Genomic DNA, 14,779 nt, shown 5'->3' on the forward strand with positions numbered 1-14,779 from the left:
TGTCTTTCTGGTATGAACAAAAAGAAGCCTAGCTGTTCCCTCTAAGTCTCTGAGCTTACATGTTCCTTTACTTTGGAACTCCAGAGACACTTGATACTATGCTCTTGAGCTGAATCTTAAGGCTCTAGGAGGAACTTTAACATCTGAGCTGTTAACATCAGATGACTCTCACCTTAGCATGAGGGAATTCTTTTTGAAGCATCACCACCCAAGGCAAAAACACTAGGAAAAATGGCAGCCTGGCTACTAAAGAGCCCTCTAGTAGCTTCTGCTTGGCCACAGCTGATGACATGGTAAGTATTGTGGCCTGGATCATGTCTTGGTCTAAATTTCATCTTAATCCACATGAAGAAAATACATGCACTAAATTTCAGCATGCCTCCTTGGGCCACACTGCAGAATGCACTGTCATCCTCCTTCCTCTAATGGGTGCCTGCTGGTAGTATGGCTGCATGGGCTTCTTGTTGCCTGGGAGACTTTCTTTTCCAAGCTGAGCACTCATGTGCACCACCTCTTTTTGATATGACCTCCCTCCTCATCCTGGTGCCCAGTGGCTCTCTAATAGTTTGATGTTGCTTGACTGGGATTCTTCTGGTCTACAAAAGAGCACGGCTGCATGGCTGTACCAACTCAGTGTGCAGGACCTCTTAGACCAGGCCTTCCCCAACTGCTGCTTCCAAGTGTCCACTCTAAGAGGGGAAAGAATCTCTTGAAAAACTGACTTTGCCACCACATAGGTCTGTTACCTGGCTAGTGCCCAAGGTCCCTTTAAACTATGTGTCTGGCCATTGCATCCCTAGACTCCTTGATACCCACTGAATATCTCACGTGGTGCTCTTCACGTTCTACTCTTTAGCACTCAATGTCTAGCAACCACCTTCTAGGATCACATTGACTTTTCTGGAGACGTTTTATTTTCCATTTGCTCAAGAGTCGATGAGATGACAGAATGCAAAGTGCTCAGTGAGAGGAGGCCTCATCAGTACCGATTACAGTAGATCGTCTAATCCAAGTGTTCTTCACTTGGCAGCTATTGCAGTGGGACAGAACTCTGCTATAACCCACCATTGAAGGGCTTCCTAAATACTGGTTACAGACACATCTGTGCCTGTCCTAAATGTTACACCTTCTGAAAAATCCATCAACTGGTGTCGTGTCTCATTCTAAAGCTGGTTCCGCTAGAACATTTGCTTCCTGATTCTTGTCTGTGTGTTTCTGCTTGAGCTGTCAGTTCCCCTTGCTTCTTAGTTAACTCAGTTTTGTGCATAGTAGACCAATCGCTGGCATCTTCTGTATCATTCATTAGCATATCAAAGATGTTCCTCCTCTGCTTGGATGTCCACAGCATCCATACTGCTGGTGCTTCTTCCTAAGAATTTAGTTCCTCGCCTCTTCTCTAGTTAGTAAACTGGACTGAGTGTGTACTTTTTTATTTTGTGTTTTGTTTGGCTGGCATTGCTGGGATGGAACCCAGGGCCTCTGGAATACTAGGCAAACACTGGACAGCTGAAATATATCAGTTCTTTAAGCATGTGCTTCTCTTATCAGGTTTTGTAGCTTCCTGTGAAGGCCTTTTGGATGTCAGAATAAATAACCAAATGGTGTAGGTATCATTAGCAGTATGTTCGTCTTTGAAGAAGTATGACCCAGCCTTTATACCTCCCATGCTAGAAGGTTCTATGTAGGTATCTGTAGGGGTTTACTTCTGAAGCCAATAAAGTCCTCACTCATTCTGTGCATAAACTCCCCATTTTCTTGAATGTGGAACAGCACTTTTCCTGTGTGACTGGCCTCATCACTGGCCTAGGGTTTGATTTTTAGAGTGTTAGCATTCCCTGACTTCCCTATCACCACAATCAATCTCCCAAGTCACCTGAGTTGCTCCAATTCACAGCTCTTTTGCTCCCAAGGACCTCCTTCTCCCCTGAGGTCCTCCAACATCTACAACTCATCATGATCACAGTTGTGACTGCACAGATTCCATCTAAAAAGAAATTCTTAGAATAAACAACACCATGTTTCTGTCCACATCAGAGATGACTTTAATTGGAATGTGTCTACTTCTGTCTCTTCCACTGTCCTCTCCATTCAAAATAACTCAGGATGGTCTCACAGGTGTACTTTGGTCTATGGGTGTTAGCACTTGAATGCTTTCTACACCCCAAATGCATCTGTGGTAATGAATGCCCAGATCTTCAGTGACATACCCAAGAGTTATTAAACTAAAATTGCTACTAAAACAGCCTTGTGGAATCCATCACCTTAATGGATGTGATCTTTCAGGGTTACTGTGTCTTAACAAGCCACCTTCTATATATTTATCTTGCCCAGAAAGCAACCTGTAGAATTTAACGTTTGTTCCTTTCTCCAAACAGATTAAAGGTTATGGACTTGGATGGTTCTGTGTCCCATTTTAAAGGTCCAGGCTAGCCTCTAGATTTAGATAGGTTCCTAAGAATCTTCCAGATAGAATCCTGACAAATGGATAGCTAAATTAATTTCCACTCCTCCTCTCTCTTGTACTGTTTGGTACGTTTACAGTTGCCATTAGCCTTAAAAGCTTCAACAGCCAAACCCAACGACAGTAACATAAAGCTGGGCTCTAAAGAGAAAAAGAGGAAGCAGCCACAGTCAGCCATTTCTTTCCTCCTAAGTCAAGTGCAGTAATTGAAACCCATTCCCCAGGTCAGAGTGTCATTACCAGAAAAACGTACAAATGTGATAGAAAAATAGTTTTGGCCTCAAAAGGTCCTGGTTGATTTCTGATTTCTCCAAAAGAAGCATTGCATGGCTATCTTTGACCTTCCCTAAGCAGGGAAATGAAAGTGTTCCCCTTATTAGGAAGGCAGGCTGGCATTCTGTTCCGAGTCACCCAACTCTCTCAAAACACGCTACAGCTCCATCCTGGAGACCCTTGAAGGGAGGAATCCTATGGGCCTCCAACTCTTCTTTGCCCCTCCCCCCCAATCTTGTGTTTCCTAGGAGAGCAGTGGCCTTTGCATACTGTCTTCTCCACTTGAAGCAGATCTGGTGACATGTCACTTGCACCTGAAGGGTAGCCATGTCTAAGAAAAATTTGCTGCAGTATGTTAAGTACTAAAAATTACTTAGGCTGGGCATGGTGTGCACACCTTTAATCCCAGCACTTGAGAGGCAGAGGCAGGTAGATCTTTGTGAGTTGGAGGCCAGCCTGGTCTATATAGTGAGGCCTTGTCTCCAAAAAAAAAAAGTACCCATCTTCCCTAACAGCAGAGTTGTAGCTTTTCCACTGACATTATGCTAAGGCCTTTAGAACAATTTGAGGATAGAGTTGGGTGAGAAGTCATGTAGAGCCTCCTTGGCATTTGTCCTAAGCTTCAAAAGTATCTCTCTCACCATTCCTGCTCATTGACATTATGATCATTTAGTTCTGTTCAGCTCTTGGCTTTGAGAAGCTCCCACTCTCAGTGGTTTATTTCTTATCACATCAAGCTGTCCATGGGGTTTCTTCATTTCAGAAAGTATATGCCATGGCACAGGAACAAACCAGATGAATTGTTTGAACTTTCTTCTTAGTCACCCTCGTGTTTTAGGCCAGGAGCAGCTCCTGTCTTTGTGCCTGGTGGTAGCTTTAGCCTCTTCCTCTCCATTGGGTCAGGCTTCCTTCCTGAAACTTTCTTTGGGAAGCCTCTATGCTTCTCTCCTTAATTAACCTGGATATTGTATTGTTTGTGCCTGGCGGAGTTCTGGCTGGTACTTGATAGAGAGTGCCATGGAAAGTTCTCAACATTCAGTCACACACACTCTTAACAGTTTAGATACAAAATTCAGGCCAGGGGGAGCTCAACCTGTAGGTCACACTATACACACAACTGCCATAAATTAAAAAAAAAAAATTAAAACAGCCTTAGAATAAGAATGAATAGCTATAGGCCAGATTGTGAGACGCATTTAAATATCCTTTCATAAGAATGAAGTAGGTCATTTCTAAATGAGTTTTTCTCTTTTTTTAAAGCATGTATTCAATTAAATATTTAGTGTTTCTTGGAAAAGAAATACCATGGTTTCTCTTATTGGTGTCAAAGCACTCAAGCCAATATACCTGGGAGGAAATGACTCCTAGCCTCAGGCCTATGTTATTATTTAGGCTTTCACAGCTTGATATGATAGGCTTTTTCAATGTTAATGTGGATCAGATCTTACAAAGAAGGCAGACACAGGCTTTATCTTTCGGTGGTATTTGGAGAGTATGCCAGTAAGGGAACTTACACCTGGCATGCATGCGGTGTCTTAGATGTAAAGGAGAGGACATGTGTGCTTGGTGTTAAGTCTATGGTGTGGCCATCTAAGTACTAGTGGAGCTTTGCTCCACATAGAGCTCTCAGTTCCCCAAGTTTGAGTCTAGTGATTCCACTTATGCTGCAGGTATTGGCAGGGTGCAAGGGCTATAAGCTGATCTGCTTTTAGGTATGCATTCCTTAAAGATTGAGCACCCACAGTGTTTACAGAAAAGGACTTCTTAAACTCCTTCCTGTACAGTTGAGAGATGCCATGCAACTGGAGTATTAAGTGTCAAAGGCAGCAGGTGCCGCAGGAGAGCATCACAGAAGTGCTCTGTGCTCAGTGCTATCAAAGAACAGATAGAATGTGGATACGAAAGAGTAGCATTTGGAAATTAAGCATGAAGAACCCATAGTACTTCTAGCATCTCTCTTCAAGGTGTATCTATTTATGTTGCCTAGAGTAAGCCCCCTTTTTTTCTAGGAAACACACATCCTTCATCCTAGAACGTTTACTGAATTGTCTTCTTCCTAGGGTTGGCATCTACTCCATTAATGCCGTCTTCCCCTCATGTGCTGAACACTTACATCAGTTACAGAGTGGGACTGATAAGCCAGTATGCCTGAGGACAACAATATTATTAGGGCCCTAATTAATATTAGTGAGCCTCTTTTTACCTACTATACCACCTTTGCATGTCCATTTCTTTTCATACTGTCCTGTCTACATTTTCATTTTGCCAGTAATTGTAAACCCACTACCTATTGCCTCATATCCAACCACTTTACCCATGCTGGTTTAGGAAGGAGCAGAAGAAACTAAGAGAACCGCAGATATTGAAAGTCATCAGATTCAACATTTTTTTTTAACAGAGTGAGGGGTGGAAGGTGAGGTGAGATGTCTTTATTCTGCGATTTCCATGGTAATTTTCCTGAGTATATGTTCTTTATTTAAACATTAGTCCTGGAGATAGAGATCCGACCAGTTTCTGTGCTCAACATCTATTGGTGAAGCCCATGATAACAGTAGCACAGATATGGATTTCTTGGGATTCAGAAGTGATACCTGGAGCTCTCCCATCAGCACGAACATGGGAATGAAGGCAGTCTGCCAGGATCTCCTGCAAGATGAGTCTCATCAGCCTTGCAGAGCCCCGCCCCCTTTTCTCTGTGGCCATCACTCCCTGCAGCACTTCCAGCTTTCCCTCCCCTGGCTTGTGTCCTGACCCCTTGGTCCCTTCCCACTGGCATTTAGAGACAATGCCATAGGGATTGTTTTCCCTGTCAAAGGAAGCCACTCTACAGATTCCGATTATTTTGCAGAACATCTGGTTTGCAAATGAGACGATCTCTGGGGCATGGGCTGCACAGAGTGAACAATTTTGAAGACGCTTTTAACAAAACTTGAAATTGCTTAACAACAACAAAATCAGCTCCCCTTTCTGCTGTTCTGGGGCTGGGGAGGTGGCTCCATGGGGAAAGTGCTTGCTCCTCAAGCATGATATTCTAAGTTAGGGTTCCCCAACACTCTTGAAAGAAGCTGGGTGTGGCAGTCTGTACAGATAGTCCCAGCCCTTGGGAGCAGAGACAAGAGGATTCCAGGAACGCACAGCTACCCAGTCTAGACAAAATGGTGAGCTCCAGGTTTAGTGAGAGATTCTGTCTCAAAAATAGATAGATAGATAGATAGATAGATAGATAGATAGATAGATAGATAGATAGATAGATGAGGTGGAGAAGCAGTTGAGGACATCCTGGTCGACCCCTTGTCTCTACATGCACCCACACAGGTGAGTACACACACTCATACTTGTTAATCCCCCCACCCCTCCCCACCCTTGTAAAATAGCTTTCTGTCCTAGGGCACTTGGTTTAGGCCTTTTAGCTTAGCTCTGTTCTTAGCCACTTCCTCCATCATTAAAGAATAGTAGGTTAATTAAGCAGAACATAGATGGCAAGGAAATTAATTGGAAAACTAGTAGAAAATACATTTCAAACTCAAATTTCCCAGCACTTATTTTTTCTTTCAACAGATTTCAAGTAGGTTGGAGTGGGGGGAGGAAAAAGAAAAATACCCATATTTAATATATATTGGCAAGCATAGCACAGCTATGAAGTAAAATTGTCAGGGGAATTCTTTGCCTGCCCTGGTGCTGAGATTTAAAGCCCCTTCATAGCAGAGACTGAAGAGGAATTCAATTAAGAAAGCCCGTTGGTTCCGTATTGACTTTGGTTAAGAAAATAAACTAGGGGAAAGTGTATTAAAATGTTGCCAGACTGCTTGTCCCACTTCCTTCTAAGCTTATGGCTGGCAAAACAGGAGAGTTGGAATTCCTTACATCTAAGCGCTGCTCCAGGGTCAGCTGGTTTCTCCAGGTTGTACCCACGGCATTTTCTGATGTCCACCCTGGTCTCACATAGCCACCTGCTGCCTTACCATGACTCTGTCATAATGCAAGAACATCACAGATCAGTTGGTAAGGAAAGTATTTAAGGTGGTGCATTTAATTTTGTTCTAGGATTTTCATTTTCATTTATGGCACCCGTTGTGTTTGAGACCACAGACTAATTTATGGATTAGTTTTAAGCCCCCAGTCTGTCACACTCAATGAACAATTCTAAGTTGGAGAGAATCCATCTGAAAGGATTAGAATGGGCCACAGTGGGGCTTACACATGACTGTTTCAACTAAATATTGCCCAGCTGCCTCTCAGGCAGGTTGGGTTTTTTTCCCCTATTCTTGGCTATTTGGTTAAATGACTACTGTCTCCAATCTCACACATTGCCGTGGCTTTTTCATTTTGCAAATATCTTATACCTCAACGTGCAATATCTGTGATTGTTTTGTTGAATTGAGGCAGGGCCACATTAACTGTTTGCAGGGTTGTGAGCCTAAGAAGGGAAGTCAGTATTGTGAAAAGAATACCTTCCAGTACTTCACACAAGTCAGTGTGGGCATACCTCACGTCCCTTCTTTTGACTGTAGACTCATAAAACAGCTAGGAAATGCCGACTGTGTAAAACTGCGTACACTCGGCGTTTGGGAGAACAGAGATTGGCTTGGTTTTATTTGTTTGCTTCTTTCTTTTAAACATATAAAATAATACACAGATGCATTTGCCCTCACTATAATTAAAACTAGAGACATGGTTTAGCTAAAACCCTTTTGTATATTAGAGTCAATGTCTCCCATTCAACTTTTTGTGACCTCTTTTTCCCATAGACCTAGCTCAAAGATTTTTTTTTAAGACAACACAATAAGGTTTAAAAACCTTTGTGAGGGCAGTTAGACACTAATTTTTAAGCTATTTATTGCATTTATAACTTACATTAGAAATGTCTACATTTGCCCACCAAATTAAAATATTATAAAATGTTCTAGTGACCACCCCAGAAGCTGATACTTGGGGAGTGGACTTGCACTTTTCTCCATTTTCTGATGAAGACACCCAAATAAATCATGTTTCACAGCTCTGTAAACTCACCCCAGAGCCAAGCTGTCTATGGTTTCTACGTGGTGTCATAATGCAATTACGAAGGAGAATTAGATCCTGTCCTAGCACCCCCACCACATGGGGTGCACACAGTCACTTCTAAAGCATTTTCCCTTCTCTCTTGACTTGAAATAGCCTCTGCTCAGGTCGCGTACCAGATGCTCTGTGAGAAACAGAGTCAATAGCTCCCCAGACACACTCTTAATCCTGATTGAAACCCCATAGCCCACCTGTGCTCCTGCTGCAGCATCTCATCCTTTGCTGCTGGTAGGTTTGCCATTTCCAACTGCAGTAATCATGTTGTTTGACTTGAATATGTGTTTGCTTAACTGTTTTAGAGTGTTTTTCCTCAGTATCCCCTTTTCTCTTCTGTTGGGTTCAATTGATGGATTTCGCATCCCTAAAGTTGGGAGCAAAATGCACTGTGGTTATGGCTGCACTTATTGTCTGCTGCCCATGTAAGAGCTGACGCCTGGCTTCATCTGGTTTAATTTGGTCATGAAGTTGACATAATGTTGTAATACAGGAAGACAGTAAATTGGGATCGTTGGTCAATGCTCAGATCTGATTTTTGAGACTTCTAACCCTAATGTTTTAATACACCCCCTTTTTTCACTTTATACTAAAGAAATTTTTACCTGGTCAAAAAAAAAAAGTTATGTTAGAAGTGCTACCACAAAAATAATGAGCCAAAGCATTTATTGCTTTTTCCCTCTTCTGTTTTGGAAAGGAGCCAATGCCTGCCCATAAAATGTATTACATGCATATGAATGTTTATACAAATATGCCTTGATCCTGCCCCTCAAATTTAAAGTGCCTCAAACCAATGTTGGACTCGGATGTCTCAACTCTGGAGATGTCTCTGTCATCTTTAAGGATCTGGTGTAGGGTTTGTTTCAACTGTACAATTTCCTGTGTTGTTTTCACTGCTATTTTAGGCACACAGACTTGACTTGTAAGTAAGTATTATATTCTTCTGCAGTGTATTTTATGGTTTTCCCTCCTTCCTCTATCCTTGAGAAATTTAGTGATCAGTTATATCAAGCTGCATTGGCCTCTCAGACCTCTGGTAAATTCTGGCTCCTTAGAAGGGCTCTGATTTTTTTATGGAAATAGGGCCCCTGTTGTCCCAGAAAGCATGCCAACTGAAGGGGAACGCCAGTGTGAATTCATGTGTCATATTTATACATCAGAAGCTCCAGGATCATTCAACACCCCCCCTCAAAATAAGTTCTATGTTTGATGTTCCGGTGCATTTAAACATTGCCTATGTCAAGTTCGAGTCATTAGAAGCAATTGCTAGCTAAAGACCTCCATCATAAAAATGACAGGGAATTGCTTGTGATTTTTAACCCTCAATGTCCCACCTCACCAGCAGCAGCTTATGACTAGGGAGCAGCTGGTACAAGAAACACTTAAACTGCAGAAGTGAAAAAGAAAGCGTTTCTAGTGCATTGATGTTAGGATGCTAGAAGAACTGTGTTTAAGATGACTGGAAAAAGAATGCCATTGTGCACTTCGTTAGCTAGCCACCCCCTTTCTGTAGCCAAAAGTAAAGAGAAAATTCATTTCTTGAGTGCTTTGGAGGAATTTTCCTGTGAGGAGAAGCCATTGCCACAACCTGATAGGAACAAACTCCAACAACTTCAACGGTAGAAGAGGCAGGCCACAAGTGGGAGAGCGCCAACCAAGGTGATGGCTTTGTCTCCTGACCCAGCCAGGACAGCAGAATCCTGACCGCCAAACCTGGGGATGTGGTACTGAACACAGGGATGGCTGGATCCTTGAGACTTGGAAATTCTCAAGCAATGTTTGTCCAGTTGTGTGAACATGTGTGTTTTTATGACAGGCTTCATAGATTATAACGTATCTTGTAGAGAGTGAAGAATCCAGGGTGTATGTGTGTGTGTGTGCCTGTGTGTGTGTGTGTGTGTGTGTGTGTGTGTGTGTGTTGTGAATGTGTGTGTGTGTGTGTATATGTCTTGAACATGTTCACTCCCACGGCCTCTCCACGATTTGAACTTACCAGCTAACTTCTTATGAAATAATACAGTAGATGGAGAACCTGAATCCTTATGTTGCACATTCAGCTATGAGCATCTGAGCATCAGCTGGAAAAGTGTCTTCCTAAAAGTGGAGTTGATTCCTGTGATGCTTAATTTAAGCCAGTCCAGAAGCCCCAGCGCCCGGGTGGGTTGGGTCACACAAAGGCAATGTTTGAATGTCTGAATCCATTGTTTAACCGGCCTTCCACCCGAGCTTCTCTGTGCAGTCCTGGGCTTCGGTGCTTTAAGAACCATCTGGCAGTCACTGGGTTTGCACTGGTGTTTCTCATCACTTTGCATGTCCTCCTGACTATTGACTCGCCAACACGTGTGTCCTGGCAAGACCCCCAGAACCAAAGAATTTACTGTTTTCCTCCCTGGCTCGCAGCTTTGAGCTCAAGGCATGTCTTAAACAGTGCGCTCACTTCAGATGCTCCTTGCTTCTCATTTAGTATTGCTTGTCACGCGGTGGTCTTTGAAAGCTTGCTCATATATTATCTGTTCCATTTTTTTTCCATTCTCCCTTTTTTTGCATGCCGTTCCTCCTGTTCCTTCCCTTGCTCCAACCCTCTGTTCCCGTCTGTAGATACAACGGCGACGACAGAACCAGCAGTTCACGGTTGGTATCACATTACTGTTTATCTACTTTCTCAGCGCTGCTGAGAGGCAAGGCAAGCCTGGGAAAAAGAGAAATGCAGTCTTCAAGGGAACTCAGGCTCCAAAGAGACTGATCTCATAATAAATGCACCGTAATGTTTTAATGCTTGATATTACACTGAGTCTTGTCATTTCTGTTGTGAGTTCAGTGGCCAGTGGTTGCAGTCTGAGATGAGGCCTCCTCTCTGGTGGCAGGGTGTCCATCACCCATTCTTCCTACTTAGAAAGCTACACCAAACCTCGGAATAAATGAGACTTCAAAAAATTGTTTTCAGTTAAATGGAAATAAAGTACTATTTGTCTACAGAGCTAGCATCTGAAATAAAGGCCATGTTCCTCCATGAACGCATCCACCCAGCCTCCCCAGTCTCTCTTCGTTTAAGCTTATGTTTATGGGTGGGAAACAGCTCCCCAGGAACGTTCCCAAGTCCATATGAAAAGCAGGAAGTAGGGTTTTAAGGAAGTTTTTGGTGTGTGGTACTTTGCAAGCCAAATAATAGAAAGTGGATTAAGTTTTTTGCTTTTGTTTTTTAACCAAAAGGTGAATAAAAACTGAATGCATAATCTTCAGACAGGGACATCAGGATACACTATCTCCTTCCCCTGTCACCAGTGGACTACCAATGGGGACAGGTCAACTAACTTTTCTTCCTTCCTTCCTTCCTTCCTTCCTTCCTTCCTTCCTTCCTTCCTTCCTTCCTTCCTCATTTTCCAATCAGAAAGTGAGAGTCCTGTTTCATCTGAATATTATTATTACTCAGCTCGACTCTAACCTTGGCAAGATTGTGCTTAGAGCACATATGTTATTTTAAAAGGGGGCTGCATTTTAATAACCGAATCCAAGGGAATCATCTGTGAGAGGGCCTACTTCAATCACTTTACATGCTGTGCGGGGTAAAAATCTATCACTTAAGTGACAAGAGGTGATCAGCCAGCCCTGTAGTGTTCATTCAGCTTAAAGAATAGTATCTAGCCCACACTGACTTCCTTAGACAACTATGTCTGAGAATTTAGAAGTTGGAAACCTGTGAGTCAAACCTATATTGGGCTGTTGTTGGAGCCTTAGTCTGGGTCAGCTCAGCAAGGTGTTCACGTTCTCTCTCTCTCTCTCTCTCTCTCTCTCTCTCTCTCTCTCTCTCTCTCTCTCTCTCTCTCAAAGCAACACAGACTTAGATAGGAAATGATGGGTCTCTCCAACCTACTCGCACTTAAATTCTGTCCTAATGTCCATTCAGTAATTAAAGGAGCCAGGTATACTCGATAGTCATGAGAAATCAGTCAGTTATAAAATGTGCTTGTTCTAAAGTGATGTCCATAGAACTGGCTACATCTCAGCCACTGCACCCCATTAAACTTAGTTATTCAGTACATTCTGACTTTTACTGATTATCCTCAGAGCTTTAAGGTGATTTTAATGTAGTTCAAGAGATTTTGTTTTATTCTTTTTTTTTTTTTTTTTTTTTTTTTTTTTGGCTTTTCGAGACAGGGTTTCTCTGTGTGGCTTTGCGCCTTTCTTGGAACTCATTTGGTAGCCCAGGCTGGCCTCAAACTCACAGAGATCCATCTGGCTCTGCCTCCCGAGTGCTGGGATTAAAGGCGTGCGCCAACACCACCCAGCTTGTTTTATTCTTTTTAAAGTCCTCTAAGTTTTGGGCTTCCTATAATTAACTCCATGGTCAGGTACAACCTAGGTTCCTAAAAGTTCTGTGTTTTAGGTCCCTCAATAAAATCCATGCACTTAATGTTTGTGGAACTTGTTCTTAAACATCTGGACAGGGTATGCAAACTAGAAAATTTGTCCTCTGGTCTGAAAATGGAAAAGTCAACTAGAAGCCAGTTTTGATTTGGGGCTACTCATTTTAATAAGTCTGTCTCTTTCAAGAGATCGAAAGGGAAAGGAGTCTCTGATGCTTGGATTGGGATCAGTTAGCACACTGGTGGAGGACACAGGGCTGACCACTAGAAGCAGCCACTGTCTTTTTATTTGGCAACATCACTCCAGAGATGTAGGGTGAGGCTAACAGGTGTGAGGAAGTAGCAAACAGCCTTCTTGATCATGGACTCCTTAGCAGCAGAGGACCAGAGAAGTGGAGGATAATCCCAGCTGTTCCCTGCATAATGCCTTTATAAATTTAGTCTTCCACTTGTCCCTGGCCCTCACAGTCACTTCTCAGAGGGTCCCCCACCATTTTGACCAGCTGACTCTGCAGCCCACAGCCAAAAGCACTAATGAAAACCAAAGTGACGTCTGAAATTTTCCTTGATGAAAAGGGAAGAAATTTTCCAAGTCAGTTGTAAAGGGTAACAGGATGTGGTGGGGACTATAGATGGAGGAAGCAGGTTAGCAAGGACATGCTGCTATAGAATGGATTTAATCCTAGTACTAGAGAGCCTGCTTCACCAGACAGCAACCATATGACCGACACTCACTTGATGATGACCTTGAGCAGGTCCTTAGGATGACCTGGTCCCAGGGAAAAAAAATTGAAATGGCTTGATAACTTAGCAACTTAAATGACAAGACATATTAGGTCCTCCAGATGTGGCCATCATATGGGTCTTAAAAGTGTTATACTGGACTTTCCATATTGCTGTTTTCTTATATTTAAAAAAAAAAAAAAGACCTTTCAAGATTTCCCTTTGAAGACTCATTAAAGTATTTTATTCAAGCTTGTGTTGCTAGCGTATGTATGAAGTTTATTCTAGTTGTTCATGTATGTTGACTGTTTGTTCTTACCAATAACTGATTGAAATAAGCATGTATTGGAAGGTTGGAAGTGCATGGGCATGATTCAAAGCCAAATGGATTTTCTCCAAAAGAAAACGAAGCAACAATTCACTACCATATATGTTTAAGGATCTCACTGAGAGTAAAGATAAATATGAGCATAAGAATGAGATTTTTTAGGCAAGGCTGACACAAGGGGTATCTTTGAATAAGGATCTTGAGCATTTGTGGTTTTGGAGCTCATCCTTAAAGGCCTGCACAGGGGAAGATTTTTAAAAAAAAAACACAAAAACAAGAAAACCTGTGTTGTGTGCATGTTGAACGATACAAAAAGAAAGAAAGAAAGAAAAAAACCACTGCCAAATCCTGATAGCTCGTGGTCAGAAGCTGCTGGCAGACCTGCATGGGTGGTTAGCGCACGGGTGGTGTGTCATTATCCTGAGTCTTTGGTGTGTGGGTGCGTGTGACGGTCTTTGTCTGTTTCCATGTGGGCACTTCTTTTTAAATGTCTTGTGCCTTGTTCTTTTCTGTCCTGTGTGTCCCTCTCCCTTTCCCTCCCCTCCCCCTGGCCCCATGAGGGGTCAGGTGACAGCATGCCCATGGGCTGGAATAGCGCTTGTGCTTCTGCTGCACTGCTGCGGTCAGCTGGCTTCCGGGTGGGAGGGCGCGCTCTCTCTCTTTCTCTCTCTCTTTCTTTCTCCCTCTCCATCTCTCTTTCTCTCTCTCTTTCTCTCCTTCCCTCCCTCCCCCATCCCCTTCTCTCCACTCTTTTTAACACAGCCTGCCTTTTCTACCTGTTGTGGCAGAGGAGGCTGACTATCTCATGGATTTCCATATCCCACATGAGTTTTTAAATAGATTAATTCATTCTGGAACTGAGAACCCCTCTGAAACATTTCTTCTTTTCCAATTTGATTTCAAAGTATTTGGCCAGTGCTAGAGAACAAGCCACACCCCAGACCACTGCCTGTCTTTAGGTAACTTCCCCATGAGTCTCCCTTCCCCTGATCCATGACTAGTGTAGACCCTGATAGATTTCTAAAAGCACTCAGTTGTTATGTCCTTATCTTATGTGGTGTTCAGTTGTGGGGAAATTCTTAAGCCCGTTTGAAAGAAGACTAGCCAGCAGTGCACATGATTACAACCGCTATGTCCACCGTCTGTGTATGTACCTCTGTACATCTCTCTGTATGAGTACATAACAATGGCATTCAGAGGCTGTCATTCAGTCAAGGGACTCTGCAGACATTGTATGTTCTACCCAAGAACAAAGCTAAAGAGGTTTACGAATGGCTGCAGGACCTGAAGATTGCGTTGCAGCCTTGATATGCAGTTTGGAAACTGTGTGCTGCTGTTTAACGGCGTGAACCAAATTTCTGCTAATGGGAAGAAGGGAAAAACTCTGCACCAAAGCTGACAAAGCAGGAAGAACAGGATGACTGAGCTTTTAGATTAACACTACCGGGGGCGTCTGAACTCTTATGGCTGGTGGTGGAAGTATCAGTTTCCATGACATGGCCAAGTGATCAGATGTGTGCTGCGTAGGTAAGAGAGAGACCATCGCCTACTTTGTTCTTCCTAATGAGAATGGTACTA

General features: G+C 42.9%; 1 protein-coding gene across 10 annotated transcripts in view; it reads left to right on the top strand.

Moving 5' to 3' along the window:
* Window positions 1-14,779, top strand: part of Cadm1 (cell adhesion molecule 1) — a 337,201-nt gene that overhangs the window by 293,590 nt on the left and 28,832 nt on the right. For 8 of the 10 annotated variants that reach the window (XM_052759320.1, XM_052759277.1, XM_052759291.1 and 5 more), the window contains one exon: window positions 10,385-10,417. The exons of the other annotated variants lie outside the window; for them this stretch is intronic. In XM_052759320.1, coding sequence (XP_052615280.1) covers window positions 10,385-10,417 — 33 coding nt within the window. The remainder of the gene's footprint in view (window positions 1-10,384; window positions 10,418-14,779) is intronic. 10 annotated transcript variants of the gene reach the window in all.

This window comes from Peromyscus californicus, unplaced genomic scaffold (genome assembly GCF_007827085.1).
Source record: "Peromyscus californicus insignis strain IS unplaced genomic scaffold, ASM782708v3 Scaffold_11__1_contigs__length_118956290, whole genome shotgun sequence".
Classification (NCBI taxonomy): domain Eukaryota; kingdom Metazoa; phylum Chordata; class Mammalia; order Rodentia; family Cricetidae; genus Peromyscus; species Peromyscus californicus.